Raw genomic sequence first — 17,902 nt, forward strand, 5'->3', positions numbered from 1 at the left:
TTTAAGAAGGATATAGACAAGCTGGAACGGGTCCAGAGAGAGCCAGTTTGGTGTTTGGTCTCCAGCCCCACCCACCTCACAGCGTGTCTGTTGTGGGAGAGGAAGGTAAAGGAGATTGTGAGCCGCTCTGAGATTCTTCAGAGTGGAGGGCGGGATATAAATTCAATATCTTCATCTTTTTCAGAGGAGGGCGACAAAGATGGTGAGAGGTCTGGAGACCAAGTCCTATGAGGAAAGGTTGAAGGAGCTGGGGATGTTTAGCCTGGAGAGAAGGTGGCTGAGAGATGATATGATCACCATCTTCAAGTACTTGAAGGGCTGTCATATAGAGGATGGTGTGTAATTATTTTCTGTGGCCCCAGAAGGCAGGACCAGAATCAATGGGTTGAAATTAAATCAAAAGAGTTTCCGGCTCAACATTAGGAAGAACTTCCTGACTGTTACAGCGATTCCTCATTGGAACAGGCTTCCTCGGGAGGTGGTGGGTTCTCCTTCCTTGGAAGTTTTTAAACAGAGGCTAGATGGTCATCTGACAGCAATGAAGATCCTGTGAATTTAGGGGGAGGTGTCTGTGAGTTTCCTGCATTGTGCAAGGGGTTGGACTAGATGACCCTGGAGGTCCCTTCCAACTCTATGATTCTATGATTCTGAGACTTTAGGACTGCAGTACTGCAGTTTTACCACTCTGCAACACAGGGCTGCTTTCTCTACTACTTACATGGTTTCAACTCATTCATCATCTGTCATTTAGTTAATTTATTATCGAATAAATAATACTGAGTTGCACGTATTCCCAAAATCTCATTATAGATGTGCATTAGGTTACTGGAAGAAAGAAATGTGCAAAGCTGGTTCTGGGCTCAGACAATAGATTTTGGAAGCCTCTATCGCCACCTCCTCCTTCTCCACCCCCATTCCAGGGCATCTAAAGTTCTTTCCACCTTTGATCCCTCAAGTGTCTTTAACAGGGGTAGAATTCGCAGGAGCTGCTTTGCAAATTAGGCCACACACCCCTGATATACTCAATCCTCCAAGAGCTTAGAAGTCTCTTTTTGGTAAGCTCTTGAAGGATTGGCTACACCAGGGGGTGTGGTCTAATATGCAAAGGAGCTCCTGCTAGAATTCCACACCTGGTCTTTAAACAAAGCACAGCAAGTTGTGTGTGCCTCATGGTGATTTTGTATCAATTGCTGCACTTGGTTGCTTGTTTTTCTTGTAGTTAGTTATTTTAAATTTTGTAAACTACTTGGGATGTAGTATATATAAATGTGGTCTGGGGATAAATAGATAATAATGCATCTATATTCCAAAGCACTGTTCTGTAACTCTGACTTGTTGCACCTTTGGTCAAATTAAGACATGTGGAAAGTATATGAACATAAAAAAGATTCCTGCTAGATCAGACCTGTCTATTTGGTCTAGCATCCTGTCTCACACAGTGGCTAAACAGTAGCCTCTGGAGGGCCAACAACAAGGCATAGAGGCCAAGGCCTCCCACTGATATTGCCTCTTGGCACTGGGATTCAGAGGTTTACGACCCTGGATTGTGGAGGTTCCCTTTACTCACCATGGCTAGTAGCCAATGATCCTCCAAGAATCTAATACCCTTTTAAATACCCTGCCAAGCCCCAGGTCTGGGTGGGGGTTCTCCCACCTGGAAGGTTCCCAACGTCGCTGACATAAAAATGGTGGCGCCCATATGGGGCTGACATAAAAATGGTGGCGCCCATACGGGGCTGCTCTAGGCATTTCCAGGAAAACTCTATGGTTTTCCTGGACACTCTAGCTATTTGGGAGGTAAAAACTCTATGATGGGGTACTATAGTTTTACCTCCCAAATGGCTGGATCATAAAACCATAGAGTTTTCCCAGAAACGCCTAGAGTGGCCCTGCATGGGCGCTGCCATTTTGATGATGTCACTTCCAGGTGACATCATCGCATTGCGCGCGCTCTACGCGAGAGAGTCCCCTGCTGCGGGAAGCTGGGGATTTGGCAACCCTACTTTTAAAACTGTTTAAGCCTGTGGCCATTGTTCTGTTTATTCGCTGTGTAAGGTATTTCCTTTTGTCTGTTCTGAATCTACCACCCGACAGCATCATTCAATGCCCTTGAGTTCTAGTATTTTGAGAAAAGGATAAAAAGTTCTCTTGGTCAATTTTCTTGTGCAAAATTTTATAAAACTCTATCATGCCCCCCTTAGTCATGGTTAAGTGTAGTGGTTAGGTGTGCGGACTCTTATCTGGGAGTTGTCCTTGAAACGCCAGCTTCTGTGAGAGCTCTCTCAGTCCCACCCACCTCATAGGGTGTCTGTTGGGGGGAAGAGAGATTGTAATTCACTCTGAGACTCTGATTCAGAGAGAAGGGCAGGGTATAAATCTACGATCTTCTTCTCTTTTCTAAACTGAAAAGTCCCACACTCTTTAGCCTTTCCTTATAGGGAAGGTGCTCCAACTCCCTATTCATCTTGAGAGCCAGTTTGGTGTAGTGGTTAAACGCTCGGCCACTTATCTGGGAGAACCAGGTTTGATTCCCCACTCCTCCATACGTGCCTGCTGATGTGACCTTGGGTCAGCCATAGCTCTTGTAGAGCTGTCATTGAAAGGGCAGCTTCTGTGAGAGCTCTCTTAGCCCCACCTACCTCACAGAGTGTCTGTTGTGGGGGAGGAAAATAAAGGAGATTGTAGGCTGCTCTGAAACTCTGAGATTCAGAGTGATGTGAGGGGTCAGGGCTCTTTTTCTAGCAGGAGCTCCTTTGCGTATTAACCCACGACCCCCTGATATAGCCAATCTTCAAGAGCTTACAGTAGGCCCTGTACTAAGAGCCTTGTAAGCTCTTGAAGAATTGGCTACATCGGGGGGGCATGGCCTAATATGCAGAGGAGCTCCTGCTAGAAAAAGAGCCTTAGGTATAATTCCAATATCTTCTTCTTCTTCTTCTTGGTTGCCCTGTTCTGTACTTTGTCCAGCTCTGTGATATAGACTCATACAATGTTCATAGGACCAGAACTGGAGAGTTCTGGAATCAAATCCCAATCATCCATGAAGTTCACTGATAGTGTCCTCCTAAACAGAGCTGCATGCTTCTAATTAATCCATCTGAAACTCCACATTATACTACATATTCTGCACTGTAATCGTGGATTATTACAATATTCTCCTCTCTCCATTTTATCCTCAACAGCAACTTCGTGAGTAGGGTTGTTGGGGGATCTTGCTTGGGAATATTCCAGTTTTGAGGCAAATTTACCATAGCGTTTTGTCCAAAATCAGAGTGTCATCCCCAGTGTCACCAATGCAATGACATAACTTCCTGGTGACAACAGCACGTTGCATGACGTTCCCACCTACCCCCAGAATGGCCCCTGAATTCTCCTCCTGGAGCAACAATGGGATCTGGCAATCCTAAAGTAATCCAACGTCCATAGCTGAGTGGGAGGATTCAAAGCTGGGTCTCCTAGATCCCAGTTGATGGTCTAACTGCTAGACCACACTATATCTCCATTAGCTCTGTTATCTCTGTTATCAGCACAAATATTAGAACATTCATTTCACTGAAGTGGCATGAGCATGCTACAGTAAATGGATCTCAGTGATGTGATTTTCTTTCACTCACCACTGTGAAAGAGTAGAAGAGATAATACAAGGCCCAGGCGATAATGACAATGTAATAGATATTCAACCAGAAGGCGAGAACTGCGGCAGCCAGGCCCACTCCTATAAGACAAGAAACACAAGATGTTCAGGCCGAATCACAGAAACCTGTGCCGAACCAAAATGTCAAGGGAGAGAGAAACAGGGAGAATTATCCCAAGGAGAGAGAGAACTGCCCTGTCCTTTTAACAGAGGCTTAACAGAGGTTGTTGTTTTCCAGGTCATGTTATTTACCATCAGGCCACAAGAATCTTCAGTTGCCCACTTTGACACATGACACCTTTCTTAAAGGGACATGCCATTTTTCTCCAGGCTTGCTGGCAGTATCACAGAAGCAGGTGAAAAGACCCGGAAGGCTGGCATTGCATTGGTTGGGAAGAGTCAAGTCAAAGTCCAGCCACCAAAAGAGTTACAGGGAGCAGGTACCCATGTGTGGGTCCCTTGTGAAATCCTGCAGAACTGAAACCCGACAACAAGCGGTGAAAAAGGTCAGCTCTGCAGATGAAGTGAACTGACAAATTCCAACACAAATGTTTGCCAAAGCCTCCATTTCTGTTCACCTCATTTGAACTCGATACAGCACTCCCAATTATAAATGCTATAGATTTAGAGAAGCAAGGAATTGAACTGTGCATCTGGCAAGTTAATATTCTGTAGAAGAGGCTTAATATTTTAGTTGTAAAATTTAGAAAAAAAATTTTCTCCCTAAAAATTTGAAATTACAGACTAGAGTTCTTAAAATGAAGTCAATTTGTAAAACTGAACTGTATGCTCGAGAGTATTGCATTATAATTCTAGACTGCTTCCAGACCCACCCCCCCGCTTCCAGACCCCCTTTTTAGACCCAGACCTCTCAAATGCCATTTTACAAACATTTAGCCTTTAATTAGAGTACAATTTATTGCCCACACCATGTACATCTAATAAAAGTTATCCAAACTGGAAAAGAGGAACAGTAAGGAGCCATTTCCTACATGAGGTGCTTAGCCCCACCCTCTTCCTAAAACCCTTTCCTAATACCTTTTCTAACAATTCTAAACACAGTTACACCCTTCTAAACCCAGCTATATACCATTAGCCACCGGTTAATCTGTGGATATCTAAATTTGCAGATTGGGGCCACACAAAGGCTAAACAGATCTCTCTGCACACTTGGGGGACACCTCAGGTGTGCAGAAAAATCTGAAATGTTTTTTAAAAAGCATGAAGGGGTTTAAATTCTCCCCAAACTTAAAAGATTAAAAACATTACCTTCAGCAGCTGAAGGTGGCTGAGAGCCATGCTGGGTCTAGCAGTAGCAGCAACCCATCCCAGAAAGGGTTGCCAACTCCCAGGCGGTAGCTAGGGATCTCCTGGGATTACAACTGATCTCCAGGTGACAGAGATCAGTTTGCCTGGAGAAAATGGCCTCATTGGAAGGTGGGGCCTATGGTGTTATGCCCATTGAAGACCCTCCCCTTTCTAAACCCCATGCTCTTCAGGCTCCACCCCCAAAATCTCCAGGTGTTTCTCAACCTGGAATTGGCAACCCTAATACAAGGACATGAACTGCTGCTGCCCACCTACCTGCCCACTTTAGGGTTGCCAATTCCCATTTGAAGGCAGGGATGCCGTAGTTTAGCGGCCCACCCTCTATTTTGGAATTATCACTGGACACTCCATTATACCCTATAGAGACTGGTCCCTATAGGGTATAATAGAGACTGTGGGACTCTGTGGGGGGGCTGTTTTTTTAAATAGAGGCACCAAATTTTTACCATAGCATCTGGTGCTTCCCTTCAAACCTCCCCCCAAGTTTCAAAAAGATTGGACCAGGGGGTCCAGTTCTGAGCCCCAAGATATGGTGCCCCATCCTCCATTATTTCCAGTTAAGGGATTTAAAAGGAGCATGAGAGATGGAGCTCCTTTTAAATATGATGGCCAGAACTACCTTCAATTGTGCTTGTCACAACCTTGCCCCTGGCCCCATCACCTAAGTCCACAGATATTTCCTGAGTCAGACCTGGTAATCCTACCACGGCTGTGTTTTTAGCAAATTCACTTTACCTTTAAACATAGGTGCAAGTTTCCAGACACCGAGTCCACCCACAGAGGTGTACTGTCCAAGCGCAGTCTCCAGCAAGAAAAGGGGAATCCCAGCAAACACCAGTGTAAGAAAATAGGGAATCAAGAAGGCACCTGTGCGGAAGGAGGGAGGAATGTAGGTCAAAGCCCTGCCCGCTGCCTTTGCATCCACTGCTTGCCCAACTTCTAAAACCATTAATGTATCATTTAACACATTGTTCCAATCATAAAATATATCAGGCCAAATATCCTATATTTCCCTCCTCTCAAATCTTGTCCTTTTTCTGTTCTGCTGAAATCTATAGCAGCACTCAGACAAACCAAATTTAAACCAGCATTGGGCATGAGCACAGATAGTTGCCATGTTTGCACACTGCCCTCCTGACATATGCTGATTGATTTAACCCTTGCTGTCTTGATCAATTTGCTGTGATTTCTCTAAGCAGATACTTCTCAAAGCCAGCAAACTGGAGATTGTTGATTCCCCCCTCCCCCAAACTGAGATTCTAAATAGTTTTAGAATCCCAGTTTTAACTCCAGTTAAACTCCAGTTTTAATTCCAGTATTTGTAAGCAGTAGATAAAGTGCATTTCATCAAAGTTCCTGTAGTTCAGACTATTAGAAGAACAGACTGCCGATGTCTCTTGCTCAGTCCTTCACGACTACAAACACCATAGAGCAAGCGAGAGAGCTAGGACAGTATCAATCTCCTTCCTGTCTGGTTCCGCTTTCACTTACTCTCTCTAACCAGTAGAATGGAATCCCAGGGAACTCCCTTCCTGTTTGTTCTCCTCCTCTTCCTTTTTCTTTCTTCCCTGCAAGCATCAGGAGGAACAGCATGTTTCTCCTCCTGAACTGAACTAAGCAGATGGCCTGCTATAATCCCAAACCACCCAGTTAGTTTGAATAGTTTTAGACACTCTTTCTCTCCACTATGGTTATATGCAGGGGTCATTTTGTAAAAAAGTAGGTGGTGGAGCTTATTAGCATAACTCATTAGCATATGCCGCTCCCCACTAGTGAAAAGCAACCTGAAGCAAGAAAAGAGAGCCTCAGGCAAGTGAGGCCTGCTTGGGCTGGCTAGAGATCTAGCCAGCCCAAGAAGACCTCACTCACCGGTGGCTCTCCTTAGCCGCGCCCCCCCCCCCTCAAAAGGCCAGCAAACAACCAGCCACCCAAAATCACCTAAGAAGTAGAGAAAGGGTGGTGTGGGTTTCTCCTGGGGTTAATGAGGGCTGCTGGGGGTGTGGCAAAGTCCCCGGTGGCTAGCTGCCGGTTCTCCTGATCCAGGGATTGTTATGCAGCTTCACCTACTACTTAATGGACAAGGTAGATGGGGAGGAGGAGGGGGGGACCATCAGAAAAGTTCAGGAGCTGCACTCCTGTGAGCTCCTGCTGAATTCAAGGCCTGGTTATGTTTTTCTTTCAATAAATCCAACATCATTGGTTTCTTAAATTAAAGCAAGGCTCTCTGCAGTTTGTGAGATAGTGCGGCAACCATTAGACTAGGCCAGGCTGCTGCACTGAAGCTCAGAAGGCGCACTCTGCTAAGCGAAGGTGAGGGCAGCTGCCTGACCAGTCCAGCCATCCTAAACCAGACCCAACACAGACTTCATGGTGAATCTGAGTGAGATCAAACCAGAAAGTTTGGCACCAAGCACCATGGGCAAGGAAGGAGAGATGAACAAGGGAAGTGTATGATTACAACAAATATACTTTGTTTAAGCCCAAACTCCTTTTAATCTCAGTTGGCTGTGATGGCTGAATGAATAGTGGTCTCCTTCCCATCTTCCCAAGAAGCTTATCTTTTTATTTGATTAAAAATTGGATGGCCAGAGATGATCAAGGAGTTATTCTAGTGACTGATTTTTACAAAAAAAGAAATTAAAGTGATTTGGTTCTTTATTTATCATCTGGGCCTTCAAGCATAGCATGGGTTAACTTTTTAAAATTGGATCCGTTTTCTGTCTTTGGTATTAATAGGAATGGTACGCCGTGCTCACTAGATAATTATCGATGGAGTCAATTCATTTCTAGGGAGTATTTCATAGAGCCGCAAATGTAATAAAATCTTTCTGCAAGACAAATGTGCCGTTATTAACGGCAGCCTGGAGCCTGTCTCCTCAGACTCATCGTTTCGGTCTCTTTCAAAAGCGTTTCATGTAGTTCAGATGCACCAGTGAAGCAAAAGAGCTGCAATTCTTCTTCCCCCTTTTGTACAGTTGATGGGGGGAAGTCACACAGCTTACCAGGGGGAGAGAACAGTTTGCTAGTTACCCTGCTGGGGAGGTAAGTCATTTCCCCCTCACGTGGCGTTCTGGAGCCATGGGAGGGATGAATTATGTAATCTGTATTATTGTCTATGTAATCTGTATTATTGTCTCCATGTCATGCATGAATCCATCCTCCATACAGAAGGCGCGTTTGCTCCCTTATGCAGGGGTCATTTTGGAGAAAAAAGAGGTGCCAGAGCTCATTAGCACAACTCATTTGTATAACACATTTGCATATGCCACACACCCCTGACATCACCGGAAGGTGTACTCAATTAGATCAGCTCACAATTTACCTTAAAATGCTTCTTGAATTAGAATTGTCATAATAAAACCTTACTCCCATCATACTTTTTAAATTACTTTCTCCTATGTGGCCACAGTGGCATAAGGAAGATTTTCATCGGTCTGCATTATATGTTTGGGTTATTTCCCCATTTTTTTGTGGGGAAAAATATTAGAAAGTTTGTCAAATCTTAGAGTTCAGCAAAATTCTCACAGGGGTTTGAACCATGGAGCCCAGAAGTCAGTATTTTTTTTTTGGGGGGGGGGGGAGTTAAGAAAGAAAGAGAACGATAAACTTTTGAGGTTCCGGAGCTCTGCTCCTGGGAGCTCCTGCCCAAAATGAGGCCTGTCCTTATGAACCTGCCTGATCTTTAAGATCATTTTCAGAGGTCACACACATGAACATGATGTAGCTGCCTTACATTGAATCAGACCATCAGTCCATCATGAACAATATCGTCTCCTCACACTGGTAGCAGCACTCTTGGGTCTCAGTCACATTGTGTTCTACCTGATCCTTTAACTGGAGATGCCAGGGGTTGAACTTGGGACCTTCAGTATGCAAAACAAAGGTTTTCTCACAGTGCCTCAGCCATCAGAAATTAGGATAACTGCCAGAGACAAGACCTTTTCTGTGGCAGCACCTTGGTTGTGGAATGTTCTTCCCAGAGATGTTAACTATTGCCTCCTTTATTGATATTTAGGTACCAGTCCATTTTATTCGCCTGAGTTTTTGACTGAAGGACTCACCTACATTTTGCTTTGCTCTTTTAGTGGAATTAGTGTATGCCAGGGGTAGCCAAACTGTGGTTCGGGAGCCACATGTCGTTCTTTCACATGTATTGTGCAACTCTCATAGCCCGCACTACCCTATCGGCCAGCCTGGAGAAGGCTTTGTCTCTTTAAATCACTTCTCCAAGCCAAGCCAGCCGGTGGCTTGGAGAATGCATTTAAAGTTAATGTTGCTTTTGTTCTACCTCTCCCTCACCCATCTATTTGCTTTCCTGCCTGCCTGCTCTCAAACATCTGACATTCATGTCTTGTGTCTCTCAAATATCTGACATTTACTCTATGTGGCTCTTACATTAAGCAAGTTTGGCCACCCCTGGTAGTTGTTAATGTATTAAAATTTTGTTGCATTTTATTATTTTTATGGAAAGTTGCCTTGAAAATTCAATTTACAAACTGAAAGGTGGGGAGGAATAGGAATGTCTTAAATAAACAAATAAAGAAAAAGGTGCCTGTTTTTTGTTCTCACACACAAACACACAATGTACATGTTAATGTAAGCCATTAAAACTTCTCTCCTCAAGGCCAGGGCTTTTTTGTAGCAGGAACTTCTTAGCATATTAGGCCACACACCCCTGATGCAGCTAATCTTCCAAGAGCTTAGAGGGCTCTCAGTACAGGGCCTACAGTAAGCTCCAGGAGGATTGGCTACATTAGGGGTGTGTGGCCTAATATGCAAAGGAGTTCCTGCTAAAAAAAAAAAGCCCTGTGAAGGACATTCTTCCACCAAGCTCCTTTTTTGTGCTATTGCCTGTGATGGAGATAGCCAACCAATCAGATATATGATCAGACAGATGTTCAACAGATGCATTTTCCCTCACACATCTCTATACAAAGGAAAATCTGTACCTGTTACATTTCTGCCTGCCAGCATACCATTAAAGGAGATCTGCTACAAAAGAGAACAGCAAAGGCTTCATGTAGATACCCTGTGGCAGTTCTGCCATGGCTCTAAGAGTGAAAGAATGAAAAGCCAGGACGCCCTGAGGTCAGGAACCCTTCTCTGGGACTTTTAGATGAAAGTGGCGGAATGTCTGACACAATTATTTTTTGTTTATTTTATAATTCCAATCGCAGTGGAGGAGGTCTGGCTTTACGACCCTGGAATTCCTTCCAATTGGTTCTGTGCTCTCCGCTCTTTGAGCACCGACAGAGGGCTGACAGTGCTTAACATAACAAAGGCTCTAATACAGAACCGGTCTGTGAATGCACTGATGTAAAAAATTAAATCAGCAACCACTAATGCAAATGCTAACTCCAATAACGATTATTAATTAAAGTGGTGACGGCTGCTTACTTATCGAACAGAATGTAAAACAGGCTCCCAGACTTGAAAAGTTATAAAACTGTCTCTCTGTTCCCACAGAGTCATCTCATAGTCTCAATAAAAGAGGAAACTACATCTTGAAAAGTGTAAAAGATCGCAATAGTTTTGATCAGGGCTTTTTTTTTTTTGTAGAAAAAGCCCAGCAGGAACTAATTTGCATATTAGGCCACACTCCCTGACACCAAGCCAGCCGGAACTAGGGGGAAGTGTTTGTGAGTTTCCTGCATTGGGCAGGGGAGTGGATTAGAGGTCCCTTCCAACTCTATGATTCTACGATTCTAACTGCATTCCTGTGCGTTCCTGCTAAAAAAAAAGCCTTGGTTTTGATTGTCAGAGGGAAAGCCTATTAAAAGCTAGCCCAGTGTGGCATAATGTGTTGGAAGTGAAGGACTTTGCAGTGTCTCTTAGCCTCAGACTTCAGAAGGGGGCTATAGAGAGTCAGAGCGATAGATAGGCCAGGACCAGTGCTCTCTCTAAGCTGTGGAATCTTGTGAGCAAAAATTCTTCACTGTGAGCCACTGGCATTAAAGCTGTGAGCTACTGCATAAATTAGTTTGCTCTGGAGCCATATTTTCTGAGCTAAAACAAAAATGTGTGAGCCGGAGGCTAAAAAAACTGTGAGCCAGCTCACACTAACTCAGCTTAGAGGCAACTCTGGCCAGACCCTGATCTGCCCTTCCTTTCTACTGCTCTGATGCTATCCGTTTGATATGTAGAATGCTACTCTTAGGCTGGGCCCAGACCAGCAGCTTTGGGCGCACGGGGAGGTGTCTCAAATCCAAACAGTTCAAAACAGAGCAGCCGAATTCTGATCAGCCGCTCCTGCACTAGTTGCCCATTTCCTGCACAGGAGGCACTTTGGCACGGTCAGATGGTTGTTGCACACCATCCCCTTGGCGTGGTTTCGGTTTCTTTTCCCGCATACATTTTAGTGCTTATGCGCTCATGAGCTCTGGGCAGTTCTTTAAAAAATAATACCCGTGAGCACCTAGAGCAGATTGACAGGTTCAAACCACCAATCCGCCTGGCTTGTGCGTTCCCATGTTTAGACGCCTGGAAAGGCAGATGGCGTGTGGCAGAAGAATTTGGGAAGTGGTAGCTCTTTCAGCCGCCTCAGAAACGCCAGAGTGAGTATGGGAGCCAGATGGACAGCAGATGTGCATGTTTGGACTTGATTTTTTAATCCATCTGCAAGCTATCCTTGTGTTGGCTTAAACTGCTTGTCTGAACCCAGCCTTAGTGATCCTTCCTTCCTTCCTGTCTCACACCTTCTCTCCATACTATGCTAGCCTTCTCCACCTTGGCACCATGGCAGCAGGACATGCTTCCTGCATCTCTATCCATCCTAGCAAGTTAGACTAGATTAGAAACCTATCTCTACTCTATCCTGTGTAGAATGGACCAGGGCTGACCCTGCTTAGCTTCTGGGATTTGACAAGATCAGACTACCCCCCCCCCCCCCGCCGGGCCATTCAAGTCATGGCACCATTTTGTCTAGGGCAGGAAAATCAGACAGAAACCCCTGCTCTGTGTGCTCCTTTCCATACTTTAAGGTCTGGTCATACAACCTGGCTCCCTATTTACTGGGATGAGATCCATGAGGGCACCCAGTGGGTTTTTTCCCTATTATTTATTTACTTATTTGATTAGACTTTTAGCCCACTTTCTCCTGCACTGTGAGACTCAGGGTGGGTATGGTGGCATTCACCTTCTATGGTGGCATTCACCTTCGGCAGTTCCCTGCCAGGGGAAATCAGTCAGAACGAAGGAATAATGAATCTTAAGCATTTAACTCTTCAGAATATTCAAAATCAAAGGCATTATCCTTTCAAGAGCCCCATAAAGTACATCAGTGTTATCACACTGCAGTCATTTCTGGCATCATTTGCCAAGCTGCTGAAAACTGATTTCTTCCTACAAGCATCATGACCATTGACTGATCTGAGTCTCCATTTTGTTATGCTGCTTTTAATTGGCTTTCATTGTTCTAATGGCCTTATGGTTTCAGATCATTGGTTTTTAAACATTTGGCTGCTTTTGCCTATTTTTGAAAATGTGTAAGTTGCTTTGAGAATAGCATATGTATTGACAAATGTGACAATAATGTGACAATAACCATTATCATGGTTAATATTGTACTTTTAAAAATTGCACAGCTAAAAAAACCCCACAGGTTTACTAAGCACTGTGGTCACAAGGCTAAGGATGCGCACTTGGATGTATCTGGTCTGAAAATATTCTCAAAAAATATTCAGGAATACCTGGGAATATCAGGACCCAGCATTTTAAAGTATCAGGCTTGGTGAATGTGCGTATTTGTTGTTGCTGTTGTAGGGGTTTGTTTGGGTATTGTATGTTTCCCTGGCAACAGGAGGGAGGGGGAGGGAGACAGCTTTCACATGCAAATAGGATTCTCTGGTTTTCCGTTGGTTCTCTTGGGCTTGAGCTGCCATATTCTGCCGTTTGACATTGATTCCATTGGGCTGGACTCCATCCTCTTGCTTCAGTTGGCTTGGCTTAGGTTCTCTGGTTTGACACTGCATGTGTTAGGTCTGCCACACTGGTCAGTGGTTCTGCTAGGGTTCTATGGTTTGCCATTGGTTCTGTTGGGCTCGCTGGTTATGTTTCCATTGGGAGGCTTTGGGCCAGTGGTTACTTGCTCTTGCATGCTTTGCACTATTCTTTGAAGAAAGCATGGGATTCCCTCCCACCAAAGGAAATGAGGGAGGATGGCCGGGGGCAAATTGTTCAGGAGTCCATAGAACTGGACCTTTGGGTTCAATTCACTTGAAACCTGAAAGGCTCTTTAGTGGACAGGCAGCACCAGGGCCACTGCAATCTTGGTGTTATTTTCTGGGGGGGGGAAACTGTCTCTCCAGCCCCCTAGAAATATTTCCTGCAGAGAAAAATGGACCTGAATCATTTCAGAATCTCCAAATACTGCATCGGCACTGGAGACCTGAGTAATTGGGAATACTGATAATTATGCCTCCCACGAAATCTGCATCCCAAAAATACCTATTTGCTTTTCTGGTGCATATCCCAACAAGAGTCTGCCAAGAGAATATGCACCCTAAAAGCAGAGTTCAACTCCTGTGTGAACTGTAGTGTGAAGGAACAGCAAGTCCATTATCAACCTTACCTCCTCCATTCTTGCCACAGAGATATGGGAAGCGCCAGACATTACCCAAGCCAATGGCATACCCCACGCAAGAGAGCAGGAAGTCAAATTTGCCTTTCCAAGTGCCTCTGTCAGGAAGCTCCTTTGTCTTCTTTTTAACACCCTCTCCTTCTGGAGAAATGGGCTCTGCCTCGTTGAGGGTCAGTTCCTTCACCGTGGTAGGCACATTCTGCTCCATGGTTGTACCGTCCATCGTTTCCACTTGCTTGTTTACAGTTACCTCATTGAGGAGGAGAAAAGGGCACCGCCTGAAGAGCAGGGTGGATGAGGCTGAACAACTTCCTTGCTAGTACCTGAAAGGTGACAGGAGAAGGAGAAGTTGGACACCAGCGAACAGGACAGCTAGACTGCTCAAGCTAGGCTCAATATCAAACAAATTGTTATTTTAATTGGGTTGTTATGAGGGACTGTGGGTGAGGCTAGGTAGCAGGAGACATGTTCCAGAATAGAAAGTCAAGATGGGGTTGTGGTTAGACCTGAGAGTGTTGAACTAGGCTCTGGGAGGGCCAGGTTTGAATCCCTTTCAGTCATGAAGTTCACTAGGTGACTCTGAGCCAGTCTCTCTCTTCTCACAACCTAACCTCCCAACCAGGGCTTTTCTGTAGCAGGAACTCCTTTGCATATTAGGCCCCACCCCCTGATGTAGCCAATCCTCTAAGAGCTTACAGGGCTCTTCTTACAGGGCCTACTGTAAGCTCTTGGAGGATTGGCTATAGGCTTGCCAATCCCCAGGTGGGTAAACACAGAGGATACCCGGTGAATATATGGCAAAAAATACAATGTATCTGAGTAGCACACAATTGATTCTTTTAAGGAATTGTCATTTAAAGACACAGTACACCACAAGTACATAAAGGAATACAAAAAGCCCCAGTGCACAAAACTCTCTCATACAGTCCAAAATCCACTACTCTTCTATAACTTGGAAATGAATCCTCAGAGAAGGAGTAATAGGAGACCTGGTCTTACTCAATTTACGGGCAACGCCCGTAACCGGCAATGAAGTTTAGTGCGAGGCGTTGTCCGTAAATTGAGTAAGACCGGGTCCCCACTAATGAATGATCATTTATAGAACTGGAGGAGAGATGAGCAGTGATGTGCGGTGCAACTTGTGACTGAGGAAGGCGTGGCCGAAACCGGTCTCCTATTACTACTTCTCTGAGGATTCATTTCCTTAATTATTTCCAATAGAGGGAAGCCATTTAAAAGATGTGCGATTCCCTTGTGATGGCCAAAACTCCCTTTGGAGTTCAATTGTGCTTGTCACAAGTACCTTGCTCCTGGCTCCACCTCCAAAGTCCCCAGATATTTCTTGAGTTGGACCTGGCAACCCTAATTGGCTACATCAGGGGGATGTAGCCTAATATGCAATGGAGTTTCTACTATAAAAAAAGCCCTGCTCCCAACTTTAATTATTTAGTTATTGGATTTTTAACTTGCCCTCCTTGGTACAACAGAGCAGGCAACATCATGTACATAAACAATATTTTATGTATTTTAAATTTAAATTGTTAAAACATGAAGGCAATCCTTACAAAAGATGGCATATAAAAGGAGCACAGTCTAGTGCCCCTTACAGGGAAGGTGTGAAAGGGAGAACTGTATAAGGCACCATGAGCTTCTCAGAGGAAGGACAGGATAAGAAAATGAGGGCTTTATTTATTTATTTAAAATGCTTATGCCTCGCCTTGTCTCCTCAGACCCAAAGTGGCCATCTTTAAGACAGCTTCATGGGGGTGTTTCATTTGAACAGGCAGAGGTCCTGAGGAAGGGTGTGTGTAACTTTTCCCTCCTAAACTGTTTCCTGTTATACACACACCAGTGCTGATGTTTTTATGCAGGAGGGAAAATGTGTGTATAGGACTGTGTGTGGAAATGTTTTCCCCCCATCAATTTTATTTAGGAAATTAATTCATATATATATATTTAAAAATACTTGGTTAGACTAGTGGCATTATTTCTCCTTGTCAGGAATTCTGCTATTAACAGCTGCCTGACAAGCAGATGTTCAACAGGTACAACATTATTTAGTCTTCATCTCCATGTTGGCATGCCAAAACTAGGCACAACTAGACTAGCATACAAGGGAGACAAATTCAGACATTATTCCCATGTGCGGGAATATGCGGCCAGCATTTTTTTTTTTAGTGGTAGCCAGATTTGAGGATGAATTTGGGAGAGATTCCAGAGCCAGCCTCTGTTACACACAGTCATGTGTGATCTGACAGAGGTATTGTCTGTCTTCTGAGGGAGATACATGTTGACAGCTGTCAAATATTTTAAACTTGGATGTCAGGAATGAGGTAGAATTGATGGCTTGCCCTATTCACCAAGGAGAAGAAGAAATAAAATTTAAATTTGCAAAAAGTGAAAACTTTAAGTGAAAGATTTAAAGTAATAGAACAAAGCAGTAGACAAGTTAACCTTTAAGACCAACTAAGTTTTATTCAGAATGTAAGCTTTCGTATGCTCTTAAGCAGACTTCATCAGACATATGGGAATGGATGCAGCAGTTCTTAATATAAGTATGCAGTGTGGAATCATGGGAATGTTTTTAGCAGATTAAAAGAATTACAAATAGGATCTGTGTTTGTTAGTGTAGGACAAAACGGCTGAAAAAACACTAGGTGATAAAAAGCAGGCTGCTGTTGTAGGGGTGCCATAAATCTAGGTGACATTCTGGCTTTGTTAGTTTAAATAGAGGGCATGTTTACTCAAGAAATTATAACATCCATATAGTTTGCCATAAGATGGGTTGGTATATGCAATAAGACAAGCAGCCAATATCTCCCATTTGAGTATGTCAATACAAAAAAAAAAAAAAACACCCAAATATTGTGATACACTGTTCTAAAAAAGAAATAACATAGGTTAGTCTTTAATTAATCAAGTACAAGGAATGGCATAGAGTCCAGAATGGCCCATCCATGGGGACTGAGGTATAACTTGACTGTCAAAGATTTCTTCACGGTTGGAACCAAGGTTAGGTTAAAATCAAAGATTTCAGGTTTTCACGGCTGGTAACATCATTATGGTTTGTAGAATCTTTCGGGCTCAAGTGCCGTGTTCTACTGGAAAAAGTTTTTCTTCCAGACGTTTTCTTCCAGAAGCAGCCAAGAACGAAACGTCTGGAAGAAAAACTTTCTCCAGTAGAACACGGCACTTGAGCCCGAAAGATTCTCCAAACCCTAATTAGGTTAAAATATTATCATACTTGGGGAAACATAATCATATTTGGGGAAATACCTAGGTCTGGACCTTTTGGCTTGTGGAGGTTCACTCTAAGAAGTCTTGATAAGCACCAAATGAGATTAAACCAGCTAACACACCACAATACAACATGAGGAAAATCCCGATTAAAGCATCTCCTCCAAGAAACTGGCACATATGATATAGAGCAGGAACTCTAGGCCTGCAGCCCTGGAACCATTCAGCAAGCCAGTAAATTTCATCTAAATCTATGCCTAAGGTAATGGCTCAGTAAATCTGCCACTAAGTTTCTTCTTTGGCTGGCCAGGCTGAAATAAGATTTCCATTTATTGGGGTTAAATGAAGACATTCTGATGAATGGTCAAGCACAGGGCTGCCAGCTTTGCTGAGAGTGCAGAGCCCGCAGTTGCCAGGGTCTCTCCGTTTACACAGATCTATGCGACCAATTTCAGTGTCCAAATAAAATATTCTTATTGACTCCAGGATGCGGCAGTCCACACAAGCAAACTGGTGCGGTGTTTGCAGGTCTGTAGCTAGGAGGTACAATCCTCTGCTCTCCCCCTCTCCCCCAACACACACACAGAATACGGTCTTACTCCACTTAGGATTTTTTAAAGGTTTTTGTTTGTACTGTGGCTGTTTCCATTTAAAGCATGAGAACATCCAGAGGAAGTAGTGATGACCACGGGAACAGATAGCTTTGAAAGGGGATTAGATAGATTGATGGAGGAGAGGTATGTCTGTGGCTTCTAGCCATGGTGACTGAAGGGAACCTCCACATTCAGAGGCCTCTGAATCCCAGTGCCAGGAGGCAACATAAGGGGAAGGCCTCAGCCTCTCTGCCCTGTTGTTGGCCCTCCAGAGGAAGTAGTTGACCACTATGTGAGAATTCGGCCCCTTACGGCCAAGCCACGGCAGCAGCTATAGGCCGGGGGCCGTGCTTTGCCTACCCGGCCGGATCGGGAGGCAAAGGCAAGAGCTCAGGCATCCGGGAACTGCTCATGGGCGGAGCGCCGGGGTTATATTAGCAGTTCATCCTGAGCTCTTGGTGAGGAAGGCACACGTTGGCGGCTCTTTCCTCCCTAGGCCGAGAGCTTGTTTGCGCTGCGAAGCGCAGCTCG

The 17,902-nt window shown here is 44.3% G+C and overlaps 1 protein-coding gene across 1 annotated transcript in view; it reads right to left on the minus strand.

The window, feature by feature from the left end:
• LOC132575752 (sodium- and chloride-dependent GABA transporter 1-like) overlaps positions 1-13,773 on the minus strand; it is a 71,771-nt gene extending 57,998 nt beyond the window's left edge. Inside the window, exons 1-3 of the mRNA XM_060244442.1 lie at positions 13,533-13,773; positions 5,699-5,830; positions 3,615-3,715 (exon numbers count right to left, since the gene is read on the minus strand). Of these exons, the coding sequence (XP_060100425.1) occupies positions 3,615-3,715; positions 5,699-5,830; positions 13,533-13,764 (465 nt within the window). The 5' untranslated portion in view covers positions 13,765-13,773. The remainder of the gene's footprint in view (positions 1-3,614; positions 3,716-5,698; positions 5,831-13,532) is intronic.
• Positions 13,774-17,902: the final 4,129 nt, after the last annotated feature.

This window comes from Heteronotia binoei, chromosome 8, assembly GCF_032191835.1.
Source record: "Heteronotia binoei isolate CCM8104 ecotype False Entrance Well chromosome 8, APGP_CSIRO_Hbin_v1, whole genome shotgun sequence".
NCBI classification, from domain to species: Eukaryota; Metazoa; Chordata; class Lepidosauria; order Squamata; family Gekkonidae; genus Heteronotia; species Heteronotia binoei.